This window comes from Anabrus simplex, chromosome 3 (assembly GCF_040414725.1).
Source record: "Anabrus simplex isolate iqAnaSimp1 chromosome 3, ASM4041472v1, whole genome shotgun sequence".
Lineage (NCBI taxonomy): Eukaryota > Metazoa > Arthropoda > Insecta > Orthoptera > Tettigoniidae > Anabrus > Anabrus simplex.
In genome coordinates, this window is record NC_090267.1 from 412385362 (window position 1) to 412407840 (window position 22479).

The 22479-nt window shown below is 37.8% G+C and overlaps 1 protein-coding gene across 2 annotated transcripts in view; it reads left to right on the top strand.

Moving 5' to 3' along the window:
• bdg (bedraggled) overlaps positions 1-22479 on the top strand; it is an 842871-nt gene that overhangs the window by 816940 nt on the left and 3452 nt on the right. For both annotated transcript variants that reach the window (XM_067143397.2, XM_067143396.2), the window contains exons 10-14: positions 54-334; positions 4883-5014; positions 5202-5429; positions 8306-8503; positions 16795-16994. In XM_067143397.2, coding sequence (XP_066999498.2) covers positions 54-334; positions 4883-5014; positions 5202-5429; positions 8306-8503; positions 16795-16994 — 1039 coding nt within the window. The remainder of the gene's footprint in view (positions 1-53; positions 335-4882; positions 5015-5201; positions 5430-8305; positions 8504-16794; positions 16995-22479) is intronic.

The window sequence follows — 22479 nt, forward strand, 5'->3', positions numbered from 1 at the left end:
CCGATACTGCAAACTTCTTCATAGTTTTTATGCCTTTCTTTTTTTCTTTTCAGAACAAATGAGTACTTACTTATTCCTGCACCCAGATTCAACTGCAATTCCTGCTGTGTATGTGACAACGCCAGTACGATATATGACTCACAGTACATTTATTGCTGGAACTCGTGTCATTCTCCCAAATGCTAAAATTGACAACGAGAGTGGTTATCAGGTTTTACGACTAGCAACAGAGCTTGTGCCATCTACATTTGCTTTACTAGGTGCAGATCAAGTGTCACCTTTCTGGGCTGTGCTCTTCTACTTTGTTCTTATACTGTTTGGAATTGCTCAGCAGGTAATAACATAATCAAAATTACAAGAACCAAATAATTATTCATATTATCATTGTTTCAGTTAGTTAATAAGCCAGCTAGTCTTAATACAGTAGAGTCAGCCCAATTAACCAAACTAATGGGGACCAAGACCTATTTGGATTAATCCAAATATTGCCTATAATGTAAGTGGTGTGGGTTACTGTAGTCATGTCCTAGTTTGTGAACCATGGGCAATGGCTGAGTGGCCTAGTAAGTGGTCCTGAGAGTCAGGATAACAGTTGCTGTGGAATGGGAATGGGCATCTCGTACATATTTTGACTTGTGGCCCTCCTTGTGCTCAGGCAGCTAAGACTACAATCCACTGGCGGTCCCTAACCTGTTAGAGGAGCGATCCTCACAGGGACTATGTGTAAGTAAAGGCCTACTTCACAAAATTTCCACTGAGCATGCTCTGAATGTTTTAAGCAAGCCTTGGACCTATGGGAATAAAGGAGTCCCACTCCCATTTGACAGGCGAGGGACTCCTTGGAAATAACTTGGTGAACTAAATGGAATTTGATGGGGAGCTGTCAATATTAATGGGACTTATGGAAGAAAGAAAGCTGAAGTGGCTGAGTCAGCAAAGAGGATGCATCTGGATGTATTTAGAGTTAATGATATTCAGGGAAGGAGAGATAACGAGGAAGAGGTAGGAGATTATAAAGTGTATTTGATGGGTGTTAAAAAGGGAAGAGAAGAGTATGGAGTAGGATTATTCATCAGAAATACCATTGCACAGTGTATTCACCATGTGAAGGTGGAAATGAGGATGAAGTTGACAAGTTTTATGAAGCATTAAGTGACGTCGTAGTCAGGGTCAACAGCAAGGATAGGATAGTGCTAATGGGTGATTTCAAAGCGATAGTTGGAAATAGAACTGAAAGATATGAAAGGGTGATTGATAAACGTGGGGAAGATATGGAAGCGAACAGTGGTGACTGGTGGTTTAAAAGTTCAGTGGTGCACAATTTTTACCATTGATATAATATGATTACAGGCTAATTTTCAAATCCAGGTACATCAACAATACTTTTTATTATTAAAAATAAAACAAACATTTTACATTTCTATTTTCCGGAATATTACTCCAACCCAGTAACATTTTTTTCATTTAAGAACTCTTTTACCATATTGAAATGAAACACTTTGAGGTAGCCTAATTCCGGTATTGTATCTGGTTTCGAAATTAAACGTCACATGGGCCTACCGATTCGTTTCAGCTCGGATTTTTCTTCGGCAGTCCGTTGCGGAAATGGCCCAGACATTAAAGACTGCACCGAATTCATGATCTGGCAAAATACCACTAACTGATAAAAACACACAATAATAAGAACAAAGAAGAAGGAATTGAAATTGGCACGTGGTCCTCTGGTGGCCCATTCGAAAGAAGAAGAAAAACACACATGCTGACACAAATGTTTACACAGTGAAATCAGTAAGCTACGTAGCTTGTACACACATAACGAAGTTCACGACTATACTGAAAGAAATGGCGGTTTTTATTTTCAAATTTAAAGCCATTAATTATATATCCAGCAGATGAACTTCCATCCAATGTCGCTAGGTGACATCCCTGTTATATAACAGACTCTCAGATTGAGCGCCAACGGTCTCTAGCGACTTTGCTAGTACAGTAGTTGGTTATGTAGGAGCACGGCCGACTGGATCCCTCGCTGCATTGCAAGGAGCTAGCTAGAGCGACGCATCAAGTCGGCTGTGGTAGGAGGAGCCAGGTTGATAAACCTCCATTTAAGCAATGTATAAGAAGCCACTCCTATCTTTACCTCTCCCCGCGCACCCCTCTAGCAGCCTAAAAGCACCCGTCGATCAGCCCCGCGCACCCCTCTGGCAGCCCATGTTTCATCCTACCTGAGGTTGACTTTCTGTTGCAAACTTTTCAACTCCTGCAGTGAACATCTAAGAGTACCGGCTTGTAGTCTCCTGTAGTCAAGATTTGCTCTTTCAAGCTCTTGAAAGGTTTGTCTTATTGAATGAAAATACAGTAGTTGAGTAATCCAAATTGTAAAACTTTACCTAAAATAAACATAACAAATTAATGGGGGTAGCGCAAACCTGCAACCTTACGGAGAAACTGCCCGTGGAAGCTAATAGGAATGGAAAGTGTTTGCTGGACATCTGTGCTTGTATGGGATTAACAGTTATGAATACATTCTTCAAGCATAAGGCATTCACCACTACACATGGGAGGATAGGGGCACCAAATCCATGATAGTCCATATCTTAACTGACTTTGAATTCAAGAAAACTGTTCAGGATGTGCAGGTTTTCCAGGAATTTTTCAATGATACAGACCACTATCTGATCTTTAGGGAACTAAGTATCTCGGCCTAGGATAGGCAAAGTGAAATCTGTGTGCAGAAGAATAGGGCAGAAAATCTCCAGAACAAGGAAATTACAAGAACAGGGATATGATTAGTGCAAAGTTCCAAACACTGGTTCAGGATATAGAAAGAGAATTGGTGGCATAGAAATGTTGTAGTAGAAACAGCAAGGGAATGCCTAGGAACAACTGTGGGTACAGATGGGGGGAAAAAATGAACATTTTGGTGGAATGATTAAGTGAGAGCAGCTTGTAAATGTAAAACAGGCATATCAGAAATGGCTACAAACAAGGACTGATGCAGGCAGGGAATTGTACGTACATGAAAGAAACGGAACAAAACAAATAATTTTTAAATTGAAGAAATCGTGGAAACCTTTCTAGATAGTAATAAAGAATCTTAGGAAGGAAAGGAAAAAATGAAATGAATAGCATTTTGGGCAGATCAAGTGAACTCACAATAGATCCCAGGGAATCACTGGATGGATGAAAATATTTTTAAAATATTCTCAACGTAAAGGAAATCTTCCTGGTCACATCACAAACAGCTGAGCTCACGGGGAGGAAGGCAATGATGTTAGTGAAATTACGCTTGAGTCAGTAGAAAGGATGGTAAATAAACTCCATTGTCAAAAAGCAGCAGGAATAGATGAAATTAGACCTGAAATGGATAAGTATAGTGGGAAGGCAGGGATGAAATGGCTTCATAGAATATTAGTAGGGTACCTTTTGATTGGACAAAAGCAGTAATCGCACTTACCTATAAACAAGGGAACAGGAAGGATTGCAAACAACTATCGAAGTATCTCATTGATCAGTATACCGGGCAAGGTGTTCACTGGGATTTTGGAATGGAGGGTGCGATCGGTGGTTGAGAGTAAATTGGATGAAAACCCAGTGTAGTTTCAGACCACAGAGAGGCTGTCGTGATCAGATTTTCAGTTTGCACCAGGTAACTGAGAAATGCTACTTACTGACATCAATTTAATCTTGGAAAGGCTAATTTTCATATGGCAGAATAGTGAGGTGAAAAGATTTTCACCATACTGGAGAACTATGGGATTAATGGTAGATTATTCAAATCCATCAAAGACATTTATGTTGACAATTGGGTTGCAGTGAGAATTGATGGTAGAATGAGTTCTTGGTCCAAGATACTTACAGGGTTTAAACAAGGCTGTAATCTTTCACCTTTGTTGTTCATAGTTCACATGGATCATCTGCTGAAAGGTATTAAGTGGCAGGGAGGAATTCCGTTGAGTGAAAATGTAATTAACAGTTTGGTCTATGCTGATGACTTGGTCTTAGTGGCAGATTGTGCCGAAAGCCTGCGGTTTTAGTATCTTGGAATTTGAAAATAGGTGCAATGAGTGCGGTATGAAAATTAGTCTTTCCAAGATTAAATTGTTGTCAGTAAGTAAGAAACCCAAGAGAACTCTTCATTCAGATATTAGATATGATCTGAATAATGGAAAGAAACTATTACATGGGGTTTAAATAAATTTTTAAAGATATTTTAAAGATGTGATTCCGTGTTTGATTTCTCTGTTCGTGGTCACGTAAAACTACAAGCTTACTTTTAGAAGTTCAGAAAACTAGAACACACAATTTTTAAAGGACAGCACTAGCAGAAATAAAAAGTTGATGAAAATAATATTTGTAAAATGTGAGTGTAAAACAAAAGAAGAAGAAAGAAAACATAAGTGTGTGCAGAAATCAAACCCCTATGAATAGGAGAGGTGGAAAGGTCTTCATCATGGCAATGATTAATGCACTTACGCCTTAGTGATTACAGGTAATGTACAGACCATTCAGTGTATGGAAAGGAAGAGAACTGGTTTAGAGAACTGGTTTATAAGATGTGAAAAGGCAGAGCAGAGTGCTGAGTGCAACTTTTGATCAGAGAAACCATTCTACATTTGTCCCATTTAGAATTAAAATTTTATGATATTCTTGCCTTTTAAATATAAAATTGGATTAGATCAAATTAATTTTAGTCAACAAACAATGACTTATTTAAACAGTTGCCAAATGATAAGTAAATATTCTGTTCCAACATGTCTTAAAATAGTAAATTAAATGTACCAAAGAAAAAAATTAGAATAGAAAGACAGTTGGTAACAATCTTGTGACTACTGAGCCTAGTGTTCACTTCATTACTAATTTTTTGTATTATATCTGATTACAGCTAGCCATCTGGCATAGTGTAATAACAGGGATTATGGCCATAAATGCCACAAACCTGAAGTCTTGGGAGACAACGATCACTTTCTTCAGCTGTGCCTGTGGTTTCATTTTAGGACTTCCTATGACCACAGAGGTAGTGTAATGTTTTTTATGACTGTTTATATCTAATATTATTTCTCAATTGATTGATATCTTAAAAGCACTGTGATAAAACAAACAAAATATTAAATTGTATGCTTGGAGGAAAACTCCACCTTATTCTACAAAGCAGCGGTATTACAAGTAAGGAAAGTAATTCTGAATCTTTTTTTTTTTTTCAGCTTGGTATTCATGTGGTGTACTTTATGGACTACACAGTTGGCTGTGGTTGGTGGCTAATGGTTCTGTACCTGATAGAGATCGGAGCAGTCTTTGTTATAAGAGGACGTCCTTACAATGGTGAAAATGTAGTCACCACTCTCTTTAACAAGGGTGTTGGATGTCTGCAGGTCTGGGCTGCACCAATGCTGGTATTTACCTGGAATGTCATTCTACCTGTTGCACTGATGGCAAGTGAAATTTTCATTCCTATATTCTAAAATAATTGTAGAATTGGTTTTAGGTAACTAAAGTATGTTTCAAACTTATGTTTACTTCAGTCCTCTAAGCCTAATAAATTTACTGTAGACCTTAATTTTCTCAGATGCATAGTTTTATTTAGTTATGCAGGTTTAATGTTTGCTGAAATTTTCATGATGTTCAACTTTAATTCCCACTTGCAATGCTTTAATTTCTAATAGTCATTTATGAAAGCATTTAAATACTTGGATGGTTTCTTGTATTCTAAGACATTAGTTATCTATTCTCATTATCAGTGTTGAGTTTTAGATTAAACTCTTAAGTTCATGGTCAGTAGAACCAGGCATGTATTTACGCATGGGCCGGATAGGGCCCAGGCCTAGGCTGGAAATTTTTAAAATAAAACTATCAGATTTTAAGTTAACTACAAGTGCAGAAAAGTAGGCAAAATTTGCTTCTATACCAAGATGTAAATTTTTTAAAAAATTAGGGGAGTTTAATTGAAAACATTGTTGGTTCCATTGTTTTTCTGTAATCTTGGTGTTTCCAAAGACTTTGTAATATCCTATGCTCTTTGCATGTTTCACTGGCTCTTTGATCTTCCTTCACTATTTGATCTGATAGACTGAGGAAAAACTTCCATGCTCGTAATGCTTGTCCTCTAATAATAATAATAATAATAATAATAATAATAATAATAATAATAATAATAATAATAATAATAATAATAATAATAATAATAATAATAATAATAATAATAATAATAATAACAACAATAATAATATTTTTTTTTTTTTTTTTTTTTTTATGAGGGAAGTGTGGGAAATCTTTCATTAGACACTTGTGAGGGTCCGCACTCCACAAGCGTGTGAGATTCCTACTCACTAAAACCCACACACCCTTTTCCCACGATGTATATCTCCGCCCCGGAACCGCTCTCGCATTACTTCAGGGCGGTGTCGTGCTAATTTCTTAGGTTTCTTCTTCCTTATTTCTCCTTACTGCCGTTCATGAGCATTCATATATCTCTTTTTCTGACGCAGGATATCTTCTACATATACTGCTATCTGATCCCAAGATTCTTGGTTTCGTAGCATCGCCTGCACAATAGTTTCTGGCGTCAACTCTCCTTGCTCAGTATATAAACATCTTCTCTGAGTTGACCAATGACAGCATACGAAAAATGTGTGAAATACATCGTCTATATCATTGCAATAAATACACGCCGAGTCGCTCACTCTACCTACTCTATGTAGAAATTTCCGGAAGTATCCGTGACCCGTCAATAGTTGCGTAATGTAAAAGTTAACCTCGCCATGAGCTCGAGCAACCCAATCAGCTAGGCGTGGTATCAGCTGCTTAGTCCATTTTCCTCGAGGATCTTCCTCCCATCTTTGCTGCCACCGCTCCATTCGTTGCCTATAAGCTAGCTCCTTAGTGCGCTTCTTTCCGAGCTCTCCTTGAGATCGCCAGACTTCCTGTCTCTCTAAGGCAAGTAAATCAATCGGTGCTACTGCTGCTATCGTAAGGACTGCAGGTTCGGATACTGTGCTATATGCGCTTGTAATACGCAAAGCTGATCTCCGCTGTACCGCAGCTATCCTTCGCCGATATTTTTCAAACTTCAGAGATTCAGCCCAGACTTCGGCACCATATAGAAGTGTCGAGTGAACTATCGACAACAGAAGTCGTCGTTTGCTATACTTCGGACCTTTAACGTTGCTCATTAATCTACTCAGTGCAATCGTTGTTTTCACCGCCTTATCTGCCACCCGTTTGATATGATCCCAAAAAGTAAGTTTGGTATCAAGTGTCACTCCGAGATACTTTATACTTCTAGATGTTTCGATTTCTGTTTGTCCAATATGCATTGGAATGATGGTCGTGATCCTTTTTCTTGTCAAGAGAACAATCTCTGTTTTATGATCTGCAAGCTGTTATCTGTGATTCGCCATCCAATCTTTCACCCGTCGCATTACTTGATTTAGCTTAAACTGAGCCAACTCCAAATTTCGAGCAACTATCAAAACAGCTATATCATCAGCATAGCCCACTAGCATTGTGTCTTCCATCATCTCTAACCTCAACAATCCATAATAATAATAATAATAATAATAATAATAATAATAATAATAATAATAATAATAATAATAATAATAATAATAATAATAATAATCCTTTCTCCAAATGCCAGCATTGAACCCAAAATATATTAAAGTATGCCAGCAACAAATCACTCTTTCTAGTTTGGGATGAGTAAAAAATTATTTATGTACATTTCAAATTTCAAACCCGGAATTGCTTGAGTGCTGACTTTACTGTGAAGCTGGATTTTGAAAATGTGATAAGTGTGTTTGCTAGTACCAAACCAAAAATAAAAAACTTGCCTAATAGAATTCTTTGTTTTTGCTGTGATTAATTGTACTTAAAAACATGATGCAGTATTGTGCTGTATGTTTTGTTTAGCAGTTTTCATGATTTCTATCCTTTGTTCCCCCAAAATATAAATAGCTAGGGTGCAGTATACCTAAATACAGCGCTAAGTAGAACCAATTACAATAGTTTAGAATCTTCCATTTCATAAACAACAGCAGCAGCAGCATCATTACATAAGTTCTGTAATTATGTTGGTATGAAATTAGCCAAAGAGTCAATTACTCCTTACTTTAGCAACAGTACAATGATCTTCCATCAATGGTCTGTCAACAAAAAATCTCTCTAATGATGGAAGCACAGCTTTCTATATATCCTAGAGACTTGTACAGTTTCAATGTAAGGATTTCTCAGGTGTAAAGCTGTGTATGCCTTCCATGTATTTTAGAAATGTGGAAAAAAATAAGTTAATTTTCCTCTTTCTTTCTTTTAGGTAATTTGCATCACAGTATTCAAGAATGGTAGATTTCGTGAGATGTACAACTGGAGTTCTATGGGACTTCATTACTGGCCTTTATGGCTCCGTGAAATTGGCTGCCTTCTTCAACTGATGCCCATCATTGCCATTCCAGTTGTAGGCATTGTGCAGAGTTGTCGATATCTATCCTCTGGACCTCCTGATTTGTTTGATGTAAGTTATTTTCACTTTCAAGTTGTTATCATACTTAAAAGCACATATACATAGCAAATATAATACACTTTTGATAATCTATATTAACAAAAAGTAGAAGAAGTACTAATAATATTAACCCCTTAAGCAGGGACCCCAGTTTCTCTAAACCTCACCCAGTTGGGGAGTAGCTTTTGCATGATATAAAATAAACTACAGCAGTAGGTGATGATTTACATCTCTTATTTAGGCACTTGGGATTGAAAACTTCTTATCTTGTATAATGTCACTAAAAATGTGACAAGTGCTACAGTTTTAAAAATTAAAATGCCTAATCTATAGGAATAAAAATGGCATGTGTCTCACTTTTCCAATAACTCTCTGTTATCATTCTAAAGTATATTCGTTTTGCACTTTCTAATGTATCACTAGAAGAAAATTGTGAAGATGATTAACTGACGATGTTTCTAGTGAAGGACGGGTGCATAGATGAAAAACTGAGGTCATCAATCATATTGACAAAATCTACCAAAGCCTTTTTCTGCACTGCTGATATAGCAAAGTAGAAAATGAAATGTTGTATGGCTTCTAGTGCCGGGATATCCCATGACGGGTTCGGCTCGCCAGATGCAGGTCTTTCTATTTGACTCCCGTAGGCGACCTGCTCGTCTTGATGAGGATGAAATGATGATGTAGACAACATACACCCAGCCCCCGTGCCATTGGAATTAACCAATTAAGGTTAAAATCCCCGACCCAGCCGGGAATCGAACCCGTGACCCTCTGAACCAAAGGCCAGTATGCTGACCGTTCAGCCAACGAGTCGGACAGTGAAGTAGAAAAACCATGAAATAAGGGGTGTAGAAATAACCTAGTATTTGTAGAAAATTATTGGGTATCCCACTGAAACATCTCTGGATTGCCTCGTTTCCAGCTGCCTATTTAGGCGATCTGAGTGCACAGATCACCTACATTGAATGCACTGTACACATTATCATAATAAAATAAATGCTAGTAATGAAAATAGAAAAGATTTATAAAGCATTCAAACTAAAATTTGGATTTCAGAAAATCCCTCAACACTACTATCACCACTTTTCATCTGTCACACTCGAGTTACAAGGCAAGCAATTGAACAACCCTACTTAAGGACATGTTGAAGGACCTGGGACCTCAGTATTTTCTAAATGCACCAATTCACCTTCACTGATTGAAGATTCTTGAAGATTTTCTATCACTAATTTCTAACATTCATGGGTATCACTGGCCACATCTTTGGTGTCTTCTTCATCATATTTGTGCAAAACGCAGTTAGAGGACGCCATACATGTTACAGCAATACCAGTAGACTAAATAATACTTTTTAAAATCACCTACGAAACTCGACAACAGTGTATCCCACCATAAAAATATAATTCACACATCCAAACATTCAAATACGCTGAGTGTTTGGTGGATATTATCCGAGTTCAAAATAATAAAGGGAAGAGAGTGTATCGATTGGTATGTGGGTACACAGTATTAAACGGGTAGATGACAAAACTCAAACTTACTGTATATTCGTTTTTACTTATTTTAGTTTGACTTGTGCAGTGCAAACAACAGCAAGGTGATGAAGTGGAATACTTGAAGATGTTGAGGGTTCTTTCTTTCTTAACTACCCTAACACTTCTCTTTCAAAGTTTTGCTACTGCTAATGATGTTATATATAGGTGATGAAAGCTAAGTTCATGCGTATTTATGACCTCTCATTCACAGTCTCATACAAATTGTAGTGTGCCCTGCTTTGCTAGGAAGTGTTGTTTGACATGTATAGTAACAGTTGAGTTGGCTGCAGAGCAAATAAACACAGGCGATCTTGCACAAGAATATGCCTTTTGAGGTAGTTTTCCACAACCAAGACCATGTCGTCCCAATCTAACTTTAAGGAGTCCCCTTCTCCATACAACCATATGTTCTAACACTCAGCATCTTACATTTATTCATCAAGTAGCTGTAAGTACTCATCGTTCACAAGACATTCATATAGAATATGCAGAGTTATCTAATTCCACTGATACTTTCCACCAATATTCAGGCATGCTGTTTTACTCGCGATGCAGCAGTAATCTCATGTATCAGAGATGAGTGGCAGCAGAAGACACAAATCACATCACAACAATGGTCAATGTAATGTTATTGTTGATCAGTTTTATGAGTTTTCGATACTGTATGCTTTCACGGTGAGTTTTCTTCCAACTCTAGGATATTAGAGCATCTAATGTAAAGGTACTCCTTCTTTCTTTCGTGACTTCCTCTTGTCTTATTCTTCAAGCGATCATTCCTTTACAGTTTGACTCCCTGTGGGTGGAGGATGCAGACGAAGAATACACCCACGGTATCCTCTGCCTGTCGTAAGAGGTGACTAAAAGTGGCAACCAAGGGATGATTGGATTAGAACCATGAAACTACTTGTGATTAGTACCACCACACGGGAAACACCATGGGTCGCTATTACTTGCGTGTAGTACCACTATGTTAGGTACCAAATAGGTTTGTGATTAGTAGCACGCAGGAGCACCGCGCGGTCAGGCTTTTACGGTACCTGTGATTAGTAGCACTATATGAGCGACACCAGGGTTCTGGCTTGCCTATGATTAGTACCCACTATATAAGGAACACCACGGGATAGTACGAGTCCCTGTGGTTAGTACACTTATGTGATGAAAACCATAGGTTTGCGTTGCCTGTAAATGGCGCCGCTATGTACGGAACACCATAGGTCTGTATTACATGTGCGAATTTCATAACCTGTCAGTAGTACCATAATGTGTGGAATACCGCGAGTCTACGATACTTTTGATTAGTACCGCACCATGACAAATACCATGGTTCTACTTTCCAAGCGATAAGTACCATTATGAGAGGCCGATAAACTATATTTTGGACCCCTTTAGCTTGCAAGCATCACCGATTCAGTATTGAGCTATAGAAGCAGTCCCTTGGTCAGTATTACTATTGTTTTCCGTCAGTTTCTGAGACTGAGGCATTGCGGGTCGGCTCCACTGATTGTTTTAACTTCATATCCATCCGTTCATTTTTCGTCCTCACACTTTGAATTCTGGTCAGTGGAGGATTTTGGATTTTATTTTTTCATTGCATTTCGTCTCATTTCATACCACCAGGGGCCGATGACCTAGATGTTAGGCCCCTTGAAACAACAAGCATCATCATCATCATCCTTTACAGTTTTTTATAATCATCTTCACAATTTTACTTATCGATACAGACTGATGACCATGCAGTTTTAAACCTTAAGACAATTATGACAAAAACCATCGCAAGTTAACATGATTAAACAATATTTCCATATTAACAATGCTTGGCTTTGATATGGACCAATTAACAAAGTCTAAATTCATTATTCTGTTATCATAGTCGGTATGGTAAAAATGATTGGAATTTGTATTCTCTATAAGTTTTGTTATAGTATGCAATACTTTTCAGTAGGACCAATAACATTGGTATTTAGAAAATTAAATTTTAGGCACCATCCCCTAAACTACCATTTCATCCATCATGAATTAAAATCATTTAAAACCCAGACTGTAGCATCTTATTCCCAGACTTTAAATACCAATTTTCATTAAATTCTGTTCACCCATTTTCTTGTGATTTGACGTTGATGGGGACTTATAAAAATTAAAATTCACGAATATCTCTGTTATCATAGCCAGTATGGTAAAAATGTATAAGGCGTAAATAATCGCAGATTTAATTCCATATAACTTTAGTTATGTAGTATTTATCGATAGGACCATTAATAACATGAATATTTGAGATTTAAATGTTAGGCCTTCCCCTAAATTGCCATTTCACTCAGAGTGAATAAAATTGTTTATAGCCTAGATTCTAGTGCATCATTCCCATACTTTACATACCAATTTTCATGAAATTCTCTTCAGCCATTTGCTTGTGATGCCCATGCATACAGACAGACAGACAATTAAAAAGTGTAATTCCTTGTTACTATGGACACGACTGATATAGAAATACCATTCTTTTTAAATTCTGAGCAATGTAAAGACAAAAGTCTTATTTTATATTCCATATATAGATTTATTGTAAACTTTTAGATACAAGCAGTGACGTAACTTATTTGCAAGTGTAGCCATATATAATAATGGAAATGAGAAGATAAGTTCTCACAGCGTTTATATGGTGTTCTAATAATAGGTTCTTCATCTTATGTTTTAATCATTCTGTATTATTCATACCCAGATAATGTTGTCATACTTGTTATCTACGAAACCTTTCAGGTGATGTTGTCCTCATACTTTTTTATAGTGTTTTCTAGACATTTTAAGAAAAACTGTTTTTACAAGAACTTTTATGAACATAACTTAAGAAGTGAATTTTAGTGGTTTAATCTTTTCTAAGCAGCTGAAGATGCCCAAAACAGGGACAAAATTAGTCCTGCTTTTTAAATAATTTTATTATGTATATAGAACTCATATAAATATACGTTGTATTGATAAGGTGGACTTATTGAAGAATTTTTCTCTCTCCGCTGAAGTAAGTGGTATGTTCCGAGATGTCATTGAAGAGATGGTGTGGTGTGACATTAGTAGATGAATAAGCTTGAGTGCAGCTTTTAAAGGTAGGACAGATCATAATCTATATAAATAAAGTTGTTGGGGTCCGCTGTCTGTAATTTCTTTTGTTTTGCCAATTTTTCAGATATTTATCCGTTTTAGGTCAACTCAAGACCGAATCGGTGGTTTTTACTTTTCGTGTCGTTTTTCTGTTTGTTTGTCTGTTTGTCTGTTCCACCATCACATCGAAACGGCAGGATAGATCTCAACCAAACTTCATATTTAGAGTATACTCATCCTGGGGAAGGTTTCGATATGCATATCTTTTTTAAATCTTTGAATAGACAGGGGGGTTTATAGGAAAACCAGAACGGTTTTCCTCCATTTTCTCTTATACTATTGATTTTCTGTAAACTCCGTGGACCGTATGGAAAAGTCTCTTCATTATAAACAACTTTTGTTATGTTCATAATTTACCTTACTCTTCACATGATGGAGAAATTTACTATTTTCTGCAGGTATCACGCTCTGCATTGAGTGACCGACAGACCGACAACAAACCTACAGGTTACTATGGCAACGTCTCTGACTGCTTCCCAGCAGGGAAATAACATATTGCCATTTTCCTCATCATGCTTTTAAATTCGTGGTTGTTCCTTGAGTAGAAGGCAAGAGAGGCGTCAGTCGGTCTATCTGCGGGATATTGGCGGAATATCGTTGGAGGTTATAACCGCCCTCAAATAGATTAAGTAATAACACCGTTAGTCATCTTCTTATCTGTTTACCTAAGAATCGCTGCACCTAAATTTCTCATCTGTTACCGCTTTATTATATCCATAACTCACACCAGCATAATTTATTGAGGGGCATTTGATTTTCCAATACATTAATTTGGAATTTACATATTTGTTGTTATCCAGCTGTCCTCAGTTATAATCCATTTTCTATTAATTTCAACTTTCTTAACTGTTTTATTTTCTTCCTTAATTACTCCGTATGTACGCGAGTGCTAGAATCTACTAGATATATTTCCACCAAACTTCATATTTAGAATCCACCTGTCCTTGGGTAGGTTTTAGGGCAAATATTGTTTCTAATTCCCTGAACTGACTGGAGGTTTATACGAAACTAAAACCGTGATTTTGCACTCCCACAAAATATACACAACCAAACTTAATGGAAATCTACCCGCCTTAATGGAAATTAATTTCTAAACCTTCTTTCTCATGTACATCATTTCAATACGAGGATTAATAAGGGAGATATCATTAACGGACCGTTTTTCGGTACAAGTCCCATCGGACTTAACTCAAGAGCGGGTGCATGTAAAGCATATTTCTTACAACTTGGAAACTACTGAAGATATTCGAACCAAACTTTATATTTAGCATTCACCTGTCCAAAGGTAGGTTTTAAAGGTCAATAACATTTCATGTTCCCGGAATGGACTGGTGGTTTATAGGGAACCGAAATGGTGATTTTACTCTTCCACAGTATACACAGTACAAGACCAACCTGACTGGAAATTGACCAAACGTGATGGAATTCCATCCCTAAAACTTTTTTTCATGTGCATTTTTTCGTCAGGAGGATTAATAAGGGAGATATCATAAACGGTCCGTTTTTCAGGTTAAGTCCAGCGGACATAGCCCAAAAGGTGTTGTACATGGAGCAGATTCCTTATCGTAATGACTCTGTGCACCTACATTGATTATTTTGGCAAAATTTTCGCACACCTACCCGTTTAAGGGGTAATAATGACCATCTGCATATTTTTTGGCTTTAGTTTCCTGAAAGTCCTAATTTTTACCCTCCTTGCCCAAAATCCAGATTGCGGCATAATCTGCCAGACGAAAAAGAAAATGGAAATTTGACAAAATTATACGTTTTAGCCTATAACAGACGGAAAACTTCCAAGATCTTAAATTTTTCACTTTTTATCCCTGAAGAATGTAGAAATATGGAGGCAATTTCAATGATGGTGCAGATCTTCAGGAAGTCCTATCACATAACGGATTGCACAATCTCTGTTCAATTTGGAATGATCTACAACCTTGGTCTTATGACTTTTTTTGTATCTGTATCCTTTTTACGTTTGATTTTTCTCTATTAATCGATGTTAAGTAAATTTGGACTTTTCAATGCATAATTCATGCTTTCAATCACTAATAGGAAATATAGAATCATCAAACTCTTCACGAAAATTGGCCCACCCAGTAGCCATATGTGAGCCAAATGCTATGTATGTAGCTGTCACATAATTATCCGAAAAGTAATGCAATGTGAGATAATCTTACAAAAACTTTACCCTGTTCAACGTTTCTAACTCAATCTGACCCAAGAATAAATGTGATAACATAGGACCAGACATTTAGGCCACTAAATCCGGCATCTTACTGTACAACCCTTTGTCGATATGACGTACATTTAGCAGCAGTTAATCTGTAAATGAAGGTCTGCAATATTGTAAATATGCATATAGTTTCGTATGTCGATCTATATATATTCACTGATGTTGATTTGTAGCGATCGAGAAAGGGTGTGTCTGCTATTGTAATCAGTACTCCCCACACCGACTTTGACTGGCAGTAGCAATGGGGTCCTTCTCCAATTCCTGTGTAACTGGCAGTAGTGAGGAAGGCCTGCCATTGTAATGAATAGTTCACTTCTCGTTTTGACTTGCAGAAGGCAAGAGAGCATGCAGTTTTGTTTAAAACTCCCCTACCCGATTGTGTTTGGCAGTAGGCAAGGGTGCCCGCAATTATAAATAAATGTCCTCATCTAAAATGTAACTGGCATTAGGCATAGTGGCCTGCTATTTTGATGGAAACTCACCAACTTGGTGAGACTGGCAGTAAGCTGGCTGGCAGTATGAAAAGGGCCCGACATTATAATGATAACTGCACAACTCAGTTTTGACTGATAGTAGGGTAGTTGCCTGGCTTTATAATAATAACAACTCCTCAACTGCTATCTGTCTGGATATAGAAAAGGGGGGCTGCCATTGTAACGAAAACTCCCCAAATCGATTGTGACTGCGCAGTAGGCAATGGGGCCTGCAATTATAATGTAAACTTCCCAACTCGATTGTGAATGGCAGTAGGCAAATGAGCCTGCCATTATATCACAAATCTGTAACAAACACTTTACATTGGAAACATCGTATTGGGACCTCCCCATGCTGTTTCTCGGATAACGCTAAGAGACATGCAATTTTAAAACAATCTTGTTTACTGCGTGCACAGTATTTGCTTCGATATTCAAATACAATGTAGAATACCGTTGCGAAGCACGGGTACATTTGCTAGTATAAAGATAAAGTAGGAATTCAAGAGGACAAGTAAGGGCAATATTAATTTATAGGAAGAGGATTTAGGGATTGGAATAATTTATCAAGGGGAGTATCTGATAAATTTCCAAGTTTGTCGGCAGCCCTGAAGATGGTTTTCTGTGATTTCACATTTTCACACCAGGCAAATGCTGGGGCTGTACCTTAATTAAGGCCACAGCCGATTCCTTCCCACTCCTAGCCCTTTCCTATCTTATCATCGCCATAAGACCTATCTGTGTCAATGTGACGTAAAACAAATTCTAAAAATAAAAATAAATATTTGAAATTTTTGAAATCATTTAAGAAAAGACTAGGTAAACAAACAACAGGCAATCTGCCACCTGGATGACAGTCCTAAATATATATCAAAACTTACTGACTGATTGTAATAATTTCTTTCCTTAAAGCGAATTCAGCTGCTCTATCGACCGCCAATGGAGACAGAAGATTCCAGAGAACAAGCACGGGCTACTACTACAACATCAACAGCATCTGCCAACACAACCAATGGAAATGCTGTGGCTAGTCCTGTAACTGAAGCACCATTTGAGGATCCACCACCAAAATATACTCCCCCTCCATCGTACACAACAGCTACAGGTGCTCGGTAAGTTTCTAAATTGACAAAGTATATTTACTTTCTATTGTTTGAGTCAAAATTAATATTTCTCAACTGTTCCAATTCTCTTCAAGAGGAGAAAAAGATCTAATAAATATACTGATACTAAACCTTACTGTATAAAAACTCATAGGTAATAATAATAATTGTTTTATGTCCCACTAATTACTTTTACGGGTTTTTGGAAATGCCGGTATTCTGTTATCTACTGACACAAGGCTGGTGTATTTGAGAACCTTCAAATATCATCAGATAGAGCCTGGATTGATCGTGAGGTTGAACTCCTGAAATATGTCCTTTCACATGTGTTGAGTCTTGCCTGCACCTCATCTGCTGTTACTCCCCAAATCATGACATCACGAGCAAAGGCAAATGCGCTGAGTTCAATGTGTTTCCTTGATGCTTTCCATTATGTGTGGTAAACAGTTGTGGGAATGCCCCTCTCCAGCTTGCATGCAGCTGGTACTGTCCTTGTACAACATCTGGACTTGCCTTAAAAATCCTTCAGGCATCTTCCTCCTTTATAATACCAATATAATGGTCCGTTATTGGATATTCCTCCTTTGCAAGGACCACCAGATCATCTCTCTTGCAACACTGTCTTATGCCTTTTTCAATATCTGAGAATATGATGATAAAGTTCTTTCCTTTATCCCAATACTTTGCAATAAGCATTCTGGCACTGAATGTAAGATCTGTAGCTGAACTGTTACTTCTGAAGCCATACTTCTCCTCTTCCAACATTTTGCAGCCTCTGCTCCATGGTCTTCTGGAGAATTTTCAGCCCATGTGACAGAAGAAATATCCCTCTATAGTTGGTGGATTTTCACCTTTTCCTTGAGTAGAAAAATGGTAACATTCTTATTCCAGTCTGCAGGTACCTTGTTGACTTTCTGCACCACATTAAGCACCTTGTGGAGCCACTAAAGGCCTTATACCTCTGCCGCTTTAATCATGTCTGCATTCACTTCATCCACACCTGGTGATTTTTCCTTTATGCATAGTTCTTAATATCACTTCTGTTTGTGTATACATGATATGAGACACCTATAAGCAGGTTTCCAAATCTTGCTCTATGTTTCTCTTTTCCTCTGATCCATTCACCAGGTGATCGAAATGGTTCTTTAGCCCCTCTCTGGTGTCACTTTCTTTTCTAACTATATTTCCATTTTCATCTTCAAGTGCCTTGTAATGGTAGCTATCGATTTCCTTTTGATTTTTACCATGCTGTATAGTAAGTTCATATTTCCTCTGCTGTCTTCATCCATTTTCTGTGCAAAAATCTCCCAACTCCTTGGTCCGATAGCAGAAACGGTGTTTAGACGATGTCTATGGTTAAACAATGTCTAAGTATGGCTGCCACATTCCAGAGATGTTATTTGTCTAAAACCGATGTTCAACTGGTCATGTTTAAACACTGCCAAGAGCACTGTTTAACCTCAAATGAGAGGAGTGAATCACAATCGTAGGTTACGTACCGTGAAACATGTAATTTGTATCATCATGTTGAGACGATTTCTCAAAGAAAGGTTAGTCCGACGGCCCCTCTGTGGGTTGCCCGCTGCTATATTGCAGCAATTCATTTGACATGTCCAGGGAGATATGTTTTAAATTAAGGTTTTGCTTTTCAAGAGACTTGTTTCTTGAGACTGACAAAGGGACAGTCCAGTAACTGTCAACTTGAATACAATTCTTGGCAACCGATATATTTTATTATATACATGGGGTAATTTCCATGGAATTATAGGTCACTTCGACTACATACATATCAGAATCATGTGTCCTGATTGCCAGAGGGCTATCACATACATCAACCAGGAGGGATTCACTTATATTTACTGCCAAGTAAACACACATTATAGTGAAAACTAAAAAGTAGGTTGTATGTGGTTTACATATATATAATCGTATAAGTTTTCGGCAACTATCAGATAGGATAAGCCAAGTGGTGGTGATGATGATGATTATTGCTTAAAGAGGAGGACTGGGGAAGAAGAGCCGAGGCCATAATAACAGCCCTAGAATTTGCCTGGTGTAAAAATAGGGAAACTACAGAAAACAATCTTCAGGGCTGCGGATGATCTACGAACGTACGATCTCCAGAATGCAAGCTACACCACACTCGGTTACACATTACTATTGCTTCATCTTTCCTTCGTCGAAGCTACTGTATTTACGAGTAGATTACACTCAATGTAACAACGCTATAATCAAAGCTACACTTCCCCGCACGGTGGTGTGTTGCTTTAGTGTCGATAATATTCTGAGATTTAATTTCCACCGAAAGCAATACTCTTATCTGTGGGCAAGTCATGCTCATGCTTAGCCATATTTGAGTAATGTGTAGGAAGACAAACAGTTGACTGGCATTCGGCATGCACACCAACACATTTCATTGGTTGCGACAAGCAAAGAGTTGCATGAAAGATACTTTTATCTATATTTTCAAACCAATATTGAAACTTTAAATGATGTCTTGTCAACCTAACACTTACCCTCCTTCAGGCCTAATGAAGTACAGTTAAAAAAAAAAAATGCAAACGCACATCATTCAACGTTACAAAAAAGAAACTCACACAATACACACTCACAAAAATACCAAAAAATTTATAATACCAATAAAAATGGTCCATTATTGGACATTATAAATTTTTTCCAGCTAACTCATTCCTGGTTGCCAGTGTTTTGCCCTTGTGTGCTAGGTTGGGCTCATCAGTTGGTACCTAGCACACCTACCAAAAAATTTACCATGGAGTGGTCAAAACTGACCAATGACTGGTCAAGAACTGGACCCGTGCCTCTCATACAAATAAAACGCAGTATAGAAAGACAGATATAGTTTAAAACACAATAGGGTTTATTAAATTAAACTTTGGTTAAAGCAAGGATAAAGCAGAGTATAACAACAGTTGAAACATAAGGGAAGTGAATACAACTTACATGCATAATCTCGGACCTTCTAATGTTGCTTGACATGATTGGGAGATCTTTTTAATGTCACCAACTTCTCATTCAATTGTATCATATTTTGTTCACAATAATATAATTTAGAGGCTGGAGAACAATCGTCGATTTACGATATGACGAGATAAGGTCAAAACATTTCTTCCTTTATATGGAGAAATCGTATAGTAACCAACTGGTAACCACAACCTTATCAGGAAAAGGGGGCGAGGTCACACACATCAATTAAGAATTCTTCTTCTTAAGTAACAACAATCCCCAAGGAATTAGCCTCGAGAAAGAAGATAATACATAGGCAAAGAAGTACTTTTGCTAAAAGATGAACCATGAAATACAAAGAGGTGATAGGGAAGTGAGGGAAGCTAAAGGTTGCTATAGCTACACAAAAAAAAAAACATACTCCCAGAGCATAAAATAAGAAAAATAGAATGAGATCCCAAACTACAAATAGAAATGGCAGAATCAGCCTAAGATAGGGAATGAAACAAGCAATGTGCCCACCCAAACACACAAAAAAAAAAAGAAAATAACACCCGTAAGGAAATACGAAAAAATAAAGGTAGCACAAACCCGTTATTCATACATGAATGCACGTAGACCAATTGTCCAAGGTATCATAAAAGCAAAACAGAGACACACTGCGATGGAATCGCAGCAGCACAAGCACATAACCTCATGTCCGACCCCACGGTGTAGGGGGCAACATGTCCGTCTATCACTTGGCGGCCCCGGGTTCGATTCCCAGCCGGGTCAGGGTTTTTAAATTGTAATGATTAATATCCCTGTCCTGGGGACTGGGTGTTTGTGATGTCCTTAATCTTCCTTTCCTCACACACAACATTTCACAGTACTGCCATTTCAGTTACATGCAGGTTCATACAATATGGTGCCAGTAGGGGCAGAAGATCCACATGGGTGGACGCCCCAAACAAATAGCATTTTAAGAAAATTTAAGCTCATAGTATATGGGCTCGGTCAGAAAGATCAGTTCCCAGTTTCAGGGTGGCTGTGAATATAAGACAAGGCTCACCCCATCGTATAAAATCACAGAACAATCATGCTTTTGGACACATTCATATCTGCTCTAGAGGCAAAAATGAATTGACCCAGGATAGCGTTATATGTACACATAACATAAAGAGCCCAAGATGAGATGTCAAGGAAGGAGACATAGGTACAGGTCTCGAATACACAACCAAGGCAAACAGACAAGACATGCCCCCCATACATACAAAATGGGTCTGTGTTACCTTTTTGCCCTTACATAACTGTATAAATACATCCAGGAATAATAATGCGAAAGGAAAACACATTGCAACAATAAAATGAGGAATAACACAAACGGGATCACAAAGACATTAAACCAAGTAGCCGTGGCAACCAAAAAAAAAGGTGAAATAACAAATACCTGGGGTCAGATTCTGTACACATTAAGTGATCCTGAAAATAAAGTTGGGACAGAGAATTAAGTAAGGCAAGGTTCGCACCTCTTTCAAAAACCATTTGTACCACATGATACACATTTCGCAAGACTGTCTCGCCACCTTTTTTATTAAAAGCCCCTCTCCATTTCAAAGAGATAATAAAAGCCAAAACAAAGGCAAGTGATCCCGAGATGTCAGTGTAAAATGGAAAGAAAAATACTCCAGGTCTCATTGTGAGACAGTCAAACTTTCACTAATTACTTGTTTTAAAATGCAGTTAGGTTTAGATTTACATCAACATGAATTTCTTGTTACATTTAAGGTTTACTAATAGTGTCTGGGGTTCAAGTCACACTGACTCTAAGCAGCCATTTGTATTGAAACCTGTACTTACTTTCAGCCATTTGGATCCTCTTCCTCCTCGCTGTTTGCACCTTGAGTGTCTGGTTGAAGAGCATGGTACACACCATGATGGTTTTCAGGGATGTAAAAGAGCAGGGACATCAAGTCCTTCTGTTTTGCAGCAGCAATCTTTCTGACAACAGGGTAGAAGCACTCTGCATTTTGTAAGCGTGAATAAGCTGTGATGATGGGGTTGAAATCTGTTGATGTTCTGTGTTTCCAAGGTCGTCCAGTACTTCTGTTCAGAACCTCAACTTCCTCCCATACAGCCAATGGGGAGTAGTTTTCTTTAGATTTGATAATGCCAGGCTTGCTAACTTAGATCTTCATGACACAAATGTTGTGAAATTTCATCGTCTGCCCAGATGTGCACGTCTGTTTCTTAGCTAGATTTGAAGCTGCTGCTTGCAAGCGCGTGTACTATTGCCTACCACTAGCTGACATACTGTTACCGCTTGGCTTACCTCCATCCTGCACTGCAAGAAGTGGAAAATAATTATTCATATATTGTGGGATAATAGATATATAATAGTAATATCAAAATATATCAATAACTCATTTTTTTAAAACTATGTATGGGTTAGTTCCCTCTCACATTCTAGCACATATTTCTTCTCAACCCCTCGAGCTCATTTATGTTTCCCAGCTTCATCAGAAGGGTTGCATCAATTCTTACTGAAGAT